Source organism: Carettochelys insculpta, chromosome 20 (assembly GCF_033958435.1).
Source record: "Carettochelys insculpta isolate YL-2023 chromosome 20, ASM3395843v1, whole genome shotgun sequence".
NCBI classification, from domain to species: domain Eukaryota; kingdom Metazoa; phylum Chordata; order Testudines; family Carettochelyidae; genus Carettochelys; species Carettochelys insculpta.
This window is the reverse complement of record NC_134156.1, coordinates 4,373,816-4,386,365: the sequence shown is the minus strand read 5'-3', so window position 1 is coordinate 4,386,365 and position 12,550 is coordinate 4,373,816. Positions and strand designations below refer to the sequence as shown.

At 45.6% G+C, this 12,550-nt stretch overlaps 1 protein-coding gene across 1 annotated transcript in view; it reads left to right on the top strand.

The window, feature by feature from the left end:
• Nucleotides 1-12,047, top strand: part of METRNL (meteorin like, glial cell differentiation regulator) — a 30,206-nt gene extending 18,159 nt beyond the window's left edge. The window contains exons 3-4 of the mRNA XM_075014498.1: nucleotides 10,311-10,370; nucleotides 11,119-12,047. Of these exons, the coding sequence (XP_074870599.1) occupies nucleotides 10,311-10,370; nucleotides 11,119-11,435 (377 nt within the window). The 3' untranslated portion in view covers nucleotides 11,436-12,047. The remainder of the gene's footprint in view (nucleotides 1-10,310; nucleotides 10,371-11,118) is intronic.
• The last annotated feature ends 503 nt before the right edge of the window (nucleotides 12,048-12,550 follow it).

The window sequence follows — 12,550 nt, the reverse complement described above, 5'->3', positions numbered from 1 at the left end:
GAGTCTGCAGACATGCTGCTCCAATGCCTGGGATACTGATGAGGACTATTTTATGCAGCAAAGAAGGGCAAAGTTAATACTCTGTCAGTTTCACTATTGCAGTTCAGAAATCTGTAGAACAGACAAGAGTCATGTCCATAGGGAAATCGCTTGAAGCATGGCAATGCTATAGCACCTGTGGCACCATTAGTTCCAGCAACTATGTTGCTGCTTCAGGAGTGGTCAGATTAATAGTGGAGCTTGTTACAGAAAAGGAGGAAGAAAAACAGGACGTTATTCTATGGGCAGAATATTCCTTTTCTCTTCCAGCGGCTAAAAGATTGGGCAGCTTTAAATTTCTCAGATTCTTAATTAGCCAGAGGCTGATATAAAAGATGAACTTGCTTATTGGGGCCTGGGGTAACACTCTGTAGAAGTCTCAGCACCCTTCTGTTTTTCAGTGGCTGGGCTACACAGTGGGGGACTGCCTGTGGGCCTTCCAGATGGAGGGAGAACCCCCTCTTTCTTTTTTTATGGGCCTTAGGCAAGGCAAGTCATTGACCGGTGAAAGCTCTAAGCCCTGTCTATTCACTTGCTAGATGCAAGGGCTGCTCTAGGTCACTTCTGCGGAGATGATACTTTTGCAAGCAGCTGCTACACACAGGGGAGTGGAGAGGCATGCACTGTGGGATAAATAAACACATGGTTGTTTATGGCTTCATGTCAGTGTCTTGTGTAGATACAGACACCACAATTCCCACCACCTCAGTTCACTTTTTAGTGGAGGTATGAGGAAGAGAAGCAGAGAAATAGCTATTACATATTTGCCTCTACAGCAAAATGAAACAAAACTAGTCCCAGTTTTAGGGATAACAGCATCTGTGTTCCGGGATAGTCCAAGGGATTTAGCTGAAAAATGCAGGTTGCACAAGTGATTTTAAGCACAGAAAAATATTCATGATGTGCAGCTATCTCTTGTTCCAAAGGGCTCATTGCAGGCAGGCAGATTTAATCATATTTACAGGAACGGAGATGGTGGTGGTGCAACTGCTGAGGCTCAAGAGTGCTGATTTTAATTAACTCTTCATTTGATGCACCTGTGTTAGTCAGCTGGGCTGAGGCAGGAAAGCCTCACCCATGCTTGACTGAGTCAGGCCTGCATGGATCTGAGGCTGTTACACATCACAGTCTTGAGTCCTTGCTCTTTGAAGTGTGTGTATGTCCACCCCCTTTGCTCAGGGCTGAGCCAAAAAGGTGCAGTTTCGCCCTACATAAAGTTGTTTGAATGAAAGATCAGTTCTGCATTTTCTAAATCAATGCACGTCTAGCTGCCGCTTGAGCACATTTAATGGCGTGTGTGCTGTAGCTATGAGCAGCTGAATGAGGTTAGCTTGACAATTTTAAAAAAAGAAAAGAAAAAGGTACTGAAGATCCATTGTTGCTTCTGCCAAGTGAAGTTTCATTTTTGCACATGGTGTTTAAACACTGGGCTCATCTCACCAAATTCCTTAATCTGGAACTGTTGATGTAAACCTGCTTCTTTGGTACTTAAAACTGTAATGCTCTGTTGGAAAAAAAATTCTATTTAAAGTTACATTTTGATTTAGGAACGTGCATGGATTGTAGTTTCTCAGGGAGCAAAGGTCATTGTGTCTCTACCACTAAGATTTAGATGGTGCTCCCCTTACCCCTTCTCTCTTTACAGGGAAGGAAGTGGAGTTCACTCAGGCCTCTGGGCACAATCCATGACACAGCATCTTAAAGTCTGAATTTCATTAAATGTATCTGCAGGTTAAATTACTCTTGGAAAATTGAGTACCCTGGCCCCAGTCACTGCCTAAGGCTTGTAGATTTGTGAATGTTGAACTGAACATTCAAAGTGATTTAAGGCGGTGAACTAGAGCTGATTTTTTTTTTAACCTTGTTTTTCTGTACTTTTATTCTTAGAGAAAATAAGTACCCTCATTTCCATTCTGTTAATACCAGGCTAGATTTTATCTTACTTTGCTTTTTGGCACTGCTGTCTTTGTGTAGACACTGCTCCGGAACTGTATCACCCCCTCTTCTGCAAAAGACTCTTTGTGTATGTTTTAGTGTCGTGATTGACAAGATTCAGGCCCCAACCTGTGGTTCATTGGCCAACTATGTGTGCCTACGATTAGATTATCATAGGCCAGCTGTAGAAGGGAAGCATAGTGTGTAGTATGATCTGTGTTCTGGGCTGCCATTTATATCTCCCTCTGTTCAGCTTAGCCCTGCTTAATGACATTAATTAGCTCCCTGACAAAGGCTGTGAGCTGAATTTATCCCACTTGTGATTCTATGAATTGCAGTATGATTCTGTAGACAGGAGAAGTTTTTTAGAGCCTGTCAACTGCATGACTCACTTCTACCAGCCAAAGAGAAAAAGACCTTCTCAAACCAGAATTCTGATGTTACTTAGTGCCGCACATGTTCCACTCCTTGCTCTGTTTATACAGTTTGGAATTTTGATACTGGAACATCAGTTTAGGGAGGTTGCAGTCCTTGCAGAGAGCTGTGTTACTATCCCAGTATAGAGTCAGGGAGATGCCATCAATATAGAGAGTGAGGAGGTGGCTTCTTTGGGTCATGTGGTCTGGAGTCATTTACTTCCACCACAGCTAAGGAGAAGCTCTCTGCATTAGATAGGCACGTTTTCTCCATTGTGGGGCTGAAGTATGCTGTGTGTGGCTGGAGGTATTGTCCAAAGTGCAGGTGGCGTCTGAGCTGTCCCTAGGCACGTGAAGAGTACGCAGCTGTGTAGGGCACTGCAAAATTTAGGGCACCACTTTTTCCCCCCTATGCAGCAGCTGTGTTTGCCTAGCACAGCCGGAGGACAGTGACATCTTCAGCAGCTCCAATCCCCCGGTCTCCACTTCGCCCTGCCTCCTGGTCCACTCACCCTGCTCCTCAGTGCCCCACTCCACCTCCCAGCCCTCTGGCCCAATCACCTGGACCCTCTACCTCCCTGCCCCAATAGCCAAATCCTCAGTCCCTCACCCTCTGCTCTGACTGCCCCCAGCTCTAGTGACCCCAGTGTCTTGGCACGCTGCCCTACCTCCCAGTCCACAGCTCTGGCAGGAGGCTCCCCTACCAGCCTCCCTGCCCTGGTCCTGCCCCCAAACTCCTGAGCACAGCTCCCCTCTCCCCCACAACTGCAGAGTTGCTGCCCAGTGGGCGGGATGCAGGTGCTCATGTTGTGTAGGGCACATAAGGACAGCCCTGAGGGGCTTGGATCTAGTTCTGTTAATGCGAGGTCAGAGCTAGCCTGTTTGATCACATTTGAGATGACTGTCCTATCCTAATTCAGGCCCAGGGGCATTGACGCCTTTTGAAGCCCCATTCTGGCTTGCGGTGAGGCAGGTCTTAGAATCCAGATCCAGAACTCTAATGGGAGGAGAAGAGTCGAAGGCTTATCTAGTGAAGCCTGTCAGACTTCTGTGATGCTGGTTCCCTTTCCTTGTGTTTTGCTGTCCCATCACTGCTCAACTTGCGGTGGGTTAGAGCGACCCAAACTGAATGAGAGGTAGGTAGTGCATTGATGGAGGAAGGCACAGTCAGAGTCTGGTAAAAGGAACACTTGTCCAGAAGCCTCAGTTCCCACTGGTGCAGAATAGTGGCTTTTTGGACTGAAGTTCTTTTGCTGAGACGATGTTGAGAGCTTCCAAAAGGAAGCCGAAGTCCACCTGTGGAAAATTAGCGTGTAAAGGGCATGCTCTGGTTGCAGGCACCAGGAGCAGGCTTGGGCTATGGAACAGGAATATTTTATTTTTCAAATACTCCACCACCAGCAGAATCATTGAACACTAGCAAGCTGAGTCTTATTTTGCGGAGCCTTGAATAGAGATGACTGTGAGAAATTCACACGAATCAGCGGCCACATCTGTGCATTGTACAGGTAGGTTAGGTCGCAGGAGTTGCTGAAAATTAATAGTTTAAAGTTCTTTGTTCCCTGTGAATTTGGTGCTGATGCTCCTTGGAGGCAGAAGTCCTCTAGTGGGGCCCCAAGAGAAACACAATGCCCATTGCTGCTGTGCAGATTTCCTGTACTGCACTAACCCTTATCTGAAAGGAGCACCTCTATGTGTATGAGGTCATTTCAGTCTCCAGGCCGTGTTAGTCTGTATCCGCAAAAACAAGAAGTCCTATGGCACCCTATAGACTAACATATTTTGGAGCATGAGCAAAGACTCACTTTTTCGGCTGCAATGTGCAGTGGAGATTCCAGAGAGACTGGGAACCAGTTGTGACAGTGATTTCCTGTATTGAGCTAGGCTAGTCACTTTTATTTGGACACATGTGTATTGTGGTAGCACATAAGACTCAATAGGTAACAGGGTTCACACACTGAGTACTGGACAAGTCTTTATTCTGAAGTGCTTGTGGTCTTCGTTGACAAAGGTGGGGAAACAGGCTGTTCGTTCTCTCTCTCACACACACACACACACACACACACACACACACACACACACACACACACACACACACACACACACACACCCTCCCCCCCAATGAGATGGCAGCAAGTGTCAGGTACTTGGTTGTGTGTATGAGTGTAAATTTAGTTAGGAGGAATCAGACCTTCAAAACGGCTTGGGTCCCCACAGCAGGTTTTAAAGGCAAACCTAGTGTTCACCTGATTTATCAAAAATCCTTTGAAGGGTAGTCAGGTGAGAAAATGACATCTTCTATGGGTAATGAGACAAACCAGCGCTATCTCCTCATCCGCCCCACCACAGACACACACTCCTACTTGATGAAACCAAAGGACATGCCTTGGTAAAGTGGTTTTCTGCAAACACTTTGCAGTAAGCCTTTCCACTTCTGCTTTCTAGCAGCCAGGTTCTTGTAAACTTCAACATGCAGCTTGCTGAGAGTAGCAGAGCAAAGGGATGGGATGAGGTGGGCTGGGTAAACTGGGCCTTTGGGGATTGTTGAAGGGATGTTTCATGAGATGCTGGAAATTTTCACTGCTGGGCCCCAGGCATTGGCGGTGTGGTGGGAGAAAAACGCAAATGTAGTTGAGGATTCTGCTTATTCATTGTGGTTTGGAAATTCCTGACACTGGGCTGGCCATCTTCTGGTTTGCCTCTTGTGCAGTTATTTGAACCTAGGCTGAATGGATATGAAAAAGACACTGGGATCTGGTTGGATTTGCCTTTTGCAATGCCCGGGTGTAGACAGTAAGCTAAGGTGCAAGGCATGGGAGAACTGAAATCGCTGAAGATAGTTGCTCATAACGTGGAGATTATACATATCTCACAGAGCGGAAAGAGACCTTGTGAGGTCATTGAGTCAGGCCCTTCTGTGAGGGCAGAGAACTGATCACCAGCCCCAAAGGACTTTTTTTTTTTTTTTAATTTAACCTGTGGCAGACCCTTGAAAGGCCCTCTCAAGGACTGAGCTCACAACCCTGGATTTACAGGGGGCCATGCTGTAACCACTGAGCCATCCCTCCTAACGCTTATAGCATGTTATTGTTGGGAATATGGCTTGTAGGGGTTCTGAAGGGCCAGTTGGAGGGTTCAGGAGAGAAGTGGTTATTAGGGATTTCAGCTCAGAATGTAATCTTTCTGAAACAATTACCACCCCCTCACTTCCAGGTGTCAGCAGCCATGCACATATTTTGCCTTATGTGGTTTGGAACTGTGCTGCCCATCAGGAAAGCAGGTCCCAAAAGCTGGCTCTGATGGCGGATCTGGGTTGGCCCCAGCACCTGCCTTTGGCTATGGAGACAGTGAGAACACCAGTTCTTTATCACAAGATGCCACATTAAAATCCCACTTGAATCTAGTCTCTGTGTTGAATGAGATCTCTTCCAGACCCATTCATCTTTACTTCCTTTCCAGCACATGCTGTTGGAAAGCTCTTTGAGCTTAGAAGCCCGGAGCAGTGATCACTTGCATTTGCAGTTTATCGGCAGTCTCTCTCTGCCCCACTTTCCCGCATCCCCACAGGAAGGACAGAGAGAGAGGTTCAACCAGTCTGCTGACCAACAAGTGCAGTCTATTGTTAGTATCACCAGTCCTCCTCAGTAACATCAGGTTCAGAGGGCAAATCACTCAAAGCAGCTGGGACATGACTGCTAGCTTGTGAGGAATGATGTAATTACATCCCCCTCTGTAGTGAATTGAATAGAGAGGCCTTCAGCCGCACTTGCTGGGGGGGTTGGGGTGGGGGGGAATAACTTAGGTTACTTCAGGTCAGGATACTGTCAAAACCCATCAGAGGAATTCCCAGTAGATTTGGCAGTAACGTACACAATGCCGGCATTATGAGCGGTCTAGTTGAGTTACAGGCATTTGGGCCATGCAGGGAACTAATAAAATGTTGCTTTTTCCCCCTCTGCTGCATGAATTAAGGCTTGTTGAATGAATGAGCATGAAAAAACCAAACGGGTTGAAATTCAGGGTTTCTCTTGTCTCTAGCGCTTAGCATTGAAAGTGAGGGAACCAAGTAAGCCAGAAAACTTAGCAAGCTGGGGAAGAGGATGCAATGTGGAGTTTGAGGAAAATACTCTGTGTGAATACTGCTGTGAATTGAACAGTCTGTCTTTAATAACTGTGCAGGTTTCTCCATAAAAGAACTTCAGTCAGATCCTAATTCTCCTGGGACAAAATAAGTGTTTTACATTTTTGGTGTAAATAAATACACACTCTGCATTGTAGGATGGGGCCAGGGTGTACATGGCCCATCTCAGATTTTACATGCTGGAATGGGTCAAAGTCCAGCACTAATTTAACATGTTGGATGTGTTCTATCCTAATGAAGTACGTGATTTTAAAAACTCCATAGGCACTGACTCCCCCGGGACTTCCTGCTCTTCGTGAGACTGTATGAAATTGAACTTATCATTTTAATGGCTTTGAATGTCTTCTGCCTTTTGACAGTCAGTTGGCCTCAGCAAGGATCAATGTCTACTGTCCACCTCACACTTACATGCATGACAAAGTATACCCACCAGTCTGCAGTCTGAATGCAGGTAGCTAAAGGGTGGTATGGATGCTGTGATATCACTGTGATAGGCTTTGTGTTGCAGCAGTGGGTGGTGCTGAACATCCTTCAGGACCACCAGACTGTGGCAAGTCAGCTTGGGGCTGGAAGGAAATTCTGAGCAGCGGTTTACACAGGGGACAGCAGTAATTTTTGATGATGGATTTTGGTAAGTGGTAAAGGGCCACACTTTTATTTGGAGGGGGTGTGGAGTCTGGGATGGAGGTTGGGTGCAGGAGGGAGCTTGGGGTAGGGGTCTGGAGTGAAGGAGAGGGTGTGAGGTCTGAGAGGGAGCTTGGTTGAAGGAGGGGATTGTGATCAGGGGTGGGGTATTGCGGTGCAGGGTCCAGGAGGTAGCGTAGGTGCAGGGAAGGATTCTGGCCTGGGGCAGAGATGTAGGAGTGGATGGGTGGTATAGGAGGGATTTGGGGTGTCGTGCTAGAAGCAAGCTCTGGCCAATGGGAGGTGAGAAATTGTGCTGCACTGTTCCCATCCCCAGCAAAATTTTTCCGCTCCCATTGGCTGCTTTTGTGTGCTGCTCCCACCTCCAGCAGAACGTCTCAGCTCCCATTGCTCACTTGCCGGTCGATACGAAATGTGAAAGCAGCCAGTGGGTGCTGAGAGGTTTTGCTGAGAGTGGGGTCACTTCACCAAAGCTCACCTCGCTCCAGAGCCCTGGGCTGGATCTAAAGGCTTGCCAGGCTGGGTCTTGCCCGCCTCTGGTGTTGTGGGAGATGTACAAAGTATCCCCTTTTGACCTTGAATCAGAGGCGGACTAGGGATCTGTGGCCGAAAGTCTCCCTTCAGTGCTCCTAATGGGGCTGGGCTCAGGAGCTTTCCTGCTGCCTGGCAGGAGCACTGCCAGGCCCAGCCTTAGGCAAGGTGAGCAAGCTGGTTGCCTTGGGCCCTGCTTTCAGGGCCCCGCCCACGTTCTGACTGGCCAGGCACAGCGTGCCAGCTTGGGCCCTACCTGCTCTTTGGCCAGGCTTGAGCACTGGGTGGTGCAGGGAGCAGGGGTGCCTATTTTTCCAGGGGTCCTCATGGTCCAGTGGCTTAAATTGCCACAGGCTAGAATTGGAAAGGAAAAAATTAACAGGTTGTGGGCTCTCCTCGCTCATTAGCATCTGTGTTTCTGAGCAGCTACTGTTCCAGGGACCTTGTTCCATATGTCAAATATACCAACAAATGGCCTCCTCTCTACTACTCCCATTAACCTATGAAATTGGAAAAAAAAGAACCTCTGAAATAATGTTTGCTTTTCAGGTCTAATGCTGTTCTTTGCATTGCACGGTGGTCAGAGAACTCAAATGGGTTAGTTGTTCTCAGGTGCAGATATGTTGTTTGGGTTTCTAAGAGCTACTGAGAAGTAACGGGATCTAAACACCACACTCTTCTCACTGACATAGTAAATATCATCCCAGCTTTTCCGTTAGTAGGTTATGCATAAAAACGTGTGTTTAACTTTGTCACATACATAGTCTGCTATGGCCCTGCGGTACTTAAGCGCCGTTAACCTCAAAGGAATAAAAGTACAGGCATGAATCAGGGCTTTGCTGCATTGGGCTGTGTTAATTTTACTAGCTATCAAAAGGTTGGAACCTTCGTCTGGGTACCATTTAGGCTCGAATTTGGGTTAGAAATCTCCCATTCAAGCTTTGGTGGGAGACTTCAACTATTTCCTGGTTCTGGCCAGGTGTTTGTTTTCTAATTTAATCCTCAGAAGTTCTGTTTGCTTCATGTCTTAGGTCAGGGCCGTTTATCAAAACCATTTTGCCTATTCTTGTCTGGAGCTCTTGAGAATTTCACAACATGTTTTGAGTAATTCTCTCAAATCTTTCCTGTCCAAAATGTGCATTTTGAGTTTCAGTTAAGCCTATTAAGCTGTGTATTACGTGAGGCATTAATCATCTGACTGGTAGTAGTGATTATTCTCTTTGGATCACTGCTTTGATATGGGACCTTGGGAAACAAGGCAGATTTGCAGTGTGGTATGGTGAAGAAGTGTTATGCTGTCTAAAATAAGGATGAAGGTTAAGCGTGGAGGAGCTAGCTGAACTAGGGGCCCTGTTTGGATTTTGCTAAAACTCTTAAGGGTACCTTTTAGTGCAATGGATGAATGTGCCATTAGGGTTGAAAGGGGACAAGTCTGCTTATTAAATATTTCAGATGATGATTATAGGTAACTTTCAATTGCCCTAATCTTGGATTGTCTGATGAATGTATCTTTGCTTAACACTTAGTTTGGTCCCCATTGTGTGGTCTGCATTTAACTATCATTGCCATTGTAATAATTCAGAGAGAACAACACAGCTGATATTTTTTCTTGTCATTTTTCTTACTGATATTCAAGTGCAACTTCAAGATAACATCAAGCAACAAGAGCCTGCTCTGCTCCCCGAGCATTCAATGAGAAGACTTAATTAGTATTGCTAGATAGTGGAGACCCTGAGAGTAAGCAAATTCCTTCACTCAATAGGGTATTATAGAAACATCTGTACTGTGATTACAATACCTTCTCTTCAGAAGTAGCTGGCTGAGTACAAAGAGGAGCCACATTCCTGCATTGATTAGATTAGTGCAGATACTAAGATATTTCTAGCAGTGCAGGAAATGGTCTTTGTACTACTGGAGTTTTAACAAATATAGTCATGAGTTTCCTTTCTGTTTTGATGTGCTCAAATGTATGCTCCCAGCCCACCTCGAAACATACTGGATCTTTGATCTGTTGTTTGGCAAAATGATTCGCAAAGTAGTTCAGCTACACTTACATACGTTTTAGGAAAGAGTTTTTGCCCTAATGTTTGAAGTCGTCAAAAGATTTTTACAAGAGCTTTGAATTCTACAGTGGATAAATAAACCCAACATTCCCTGTAAGCTGAGCATGTGGGAACCTGTCCTGGAGAGACTCAATTGCCATCTAGTGGATTAGCAGGCTGCCCACGTTTCTGTTGGTGGTGCACATCCTTGGCGTACACTACAAAACTTATTCTGGCCATGAACTGAAAAAATGAAAGACGATGGGATAACACTGTTACGATACCCATAATACATTGCACCTGGACACATCTGTGAACTGTGTGCGCCCTCTTTAAGTGTTGAGGCATGTTTTTATATACCAAAATGTCTCCTGGGTTATACATTTAATCTAAAAGGTCTGATCTGCAAGGTGACGAGCAGTGAACACAGTCAGCTTTGCGTCATGGCGATTGAACCCTGAGTGTTAAGTCATTTGATTGCAAGCTGCTTGTTTACTGACCGAAACAATCCTGCAAATTTCTCTTGCAGCCTCTCATGATCTCTGTCCCTTTTCTCTCTAGCTCCCTGCCGTCCCTGCAGTGATACAGAAGTCCTCTTGGCTGTCTGCACAAGTGATTTTGGTGAGTTTTTCTTCTTCTTTGCTGCTGCTCCATCATCCTCTCCCTTTACCGTGGTGTCAGCTGGATTTGGCTATAGAAACCTCTGCAAACAATGTATTTAAATTTCAACACCAAATTGCAAAAAACAGGAAACTTTCATCAGTTTCTGTAAACAAACCTTGAATGAGGGGGACACAGAGAACGAAGAGAGAACCAACATTTTTATGGGAGGAGACAAGAAGGGCCTCAATTAAAGCCATTGTATTTGGCTAGCTCATTCTGTAGAGGACAAAGAGGAACCTAGCAACAATAATAGAGGTAGAAGTTCAAAGGTTTCTTGGGGGCGTGCAGTAGGATTTTTCCCTTGCTGTCCTAACATGGGCCACTAACAAAAGACCAAAGCTGTTTTCTTGTCAGATTTCTGAAGGGGGGGCAGTTAATGTTCAGCTAGTAGTTGAAATTATAGCAGCAAGCAAAATGTATTGACAGAACATTCATGTTTCTTTCTGAACATGCTTTTGACTGTTGTGTGACTTTTCTTACGGTTAGTATGTTAATATTTTAAGGTACCTTTTGCATGCTTGAGCTTCAAGTAATAGAAGCAAACTGAGCCTGTGTAGTCCTGGAGGTGGGTGGCAAAGATCACTGGCTCCCATTCAGAGCTGATAGGACAGGATATCACTCCTGCTTGTATGGGCACTGAACTTGCATCCAAGCCTCCCGAAGCAATTTAAGGTAACCCTCTCCCTTGGTTCTGTTTGTCTCCTAGTTGTCAGAGGTTCCATCCGAGATGTAACAAATGAGGCAGAGCAGCTGGAATCCATAATCGATATCAGCGTAAACAAACTCTATAGGCAGAAGAGTAAAGTCTTCCAGCCCACGGAGGAAAATGGGAGCTGGCAGGGACAAATAAAGACCCTGCTGGAATGTGGCGTGAGACCAGGCGATGGAGACTTCCTCTTTACGGGACGCATGCAATTTGGGGAGGCTAGATTAGGCTGTGCTCCTCGTTTTAAAGACTTCCAAAGGATGTACAGAGAGGCAAAGGACAAAGGGCTAAACCCTTGTGAAATTGGCCCAGACTGACAACCTCTATTTGGCGAAAGATTGCTCTTAGCGTTTGGCTGGAACTTATTTCTGGCCCTGGTGAATGCTCTGAAGAACGTGGTAATGAACAGAAAGCATGGAGCAATCTGGTGTGCAGAGCGAGAGCCACGTGGAGTGCATCCATAGGAGCAACAAAGGTACGAACTCAGAAGGCTGCCAAGCAACCGAGGCTGGATTTTTAATCCATCTTGTCCCTATGAACTAAGTTATTATATTTTTTTAGCAAATTTCTTAGGCAAACAAGCAAAAAAGAAGCTCCAGTGTCTTAAAAAAAACCCAGTGAAAACCAACTTCTTTATATCTTTTTAATACTAATGTTTTAAAATGTCTTAAGCTGATGTAGCATTTGATATGGTATACTCTATAAATGGTTGAGAATGTGATAGAACACGGTAAAATCATCTTAACATTGATGCTTTGTAAAAAGCTTGGTGTACAATTTGAAGATGTTTCTTATGACAGAAATTTATGGAGCCAAATTCTTCTTCTTTTTTTTTTTTATTTGAAAGAATGTACAATCGCCGCCTGCAATTCTTCGTTCAGGCCGGCGAATAGTTTCCATTCCAGAGAAATAAAAGTCCCTTTATTTGACCCACATTGTTACCACTTTTATTCTCCTTCTCTGTAATGGTAGCTTCTGCCATTCCAGATGTGCATGTGAATCATGTGTCCATGTGCTACAGATTACTGCCTGCGTATTTTGTGGCTGCTGAAACCCAGGCTCCTATGTGAGGTTTTCAAAGTGGAAGTAGGATCTATTTTTGGAGATTTCTTAAAGAAACACATCCCAGTCAAGAAGTTGGAATAACTCTTGCTTTCACCCTTGGTGGATCACTTTGGAAGCCCGTTCAAAACAAGTACTTCCTCCAACTGGGGCATATTCTAGTATATGCAGATTGGAGCAGCAGATTCAGCTGAGAGCAGGGGGTGGGGAACTGGACTGGTCCTGGAAAAAGAAATGGTGTCCCTAACTGAGAAGTTGCAGGGGGGAGCCGGGGGGGGCGGGGCTGGGGGGAAACAACACACTCTCCAAAGTCCCCTCAAGCTCCAGGGACAGGGAGGTGCTAAGGCTCAGGTCTTATCCAGGACTCACT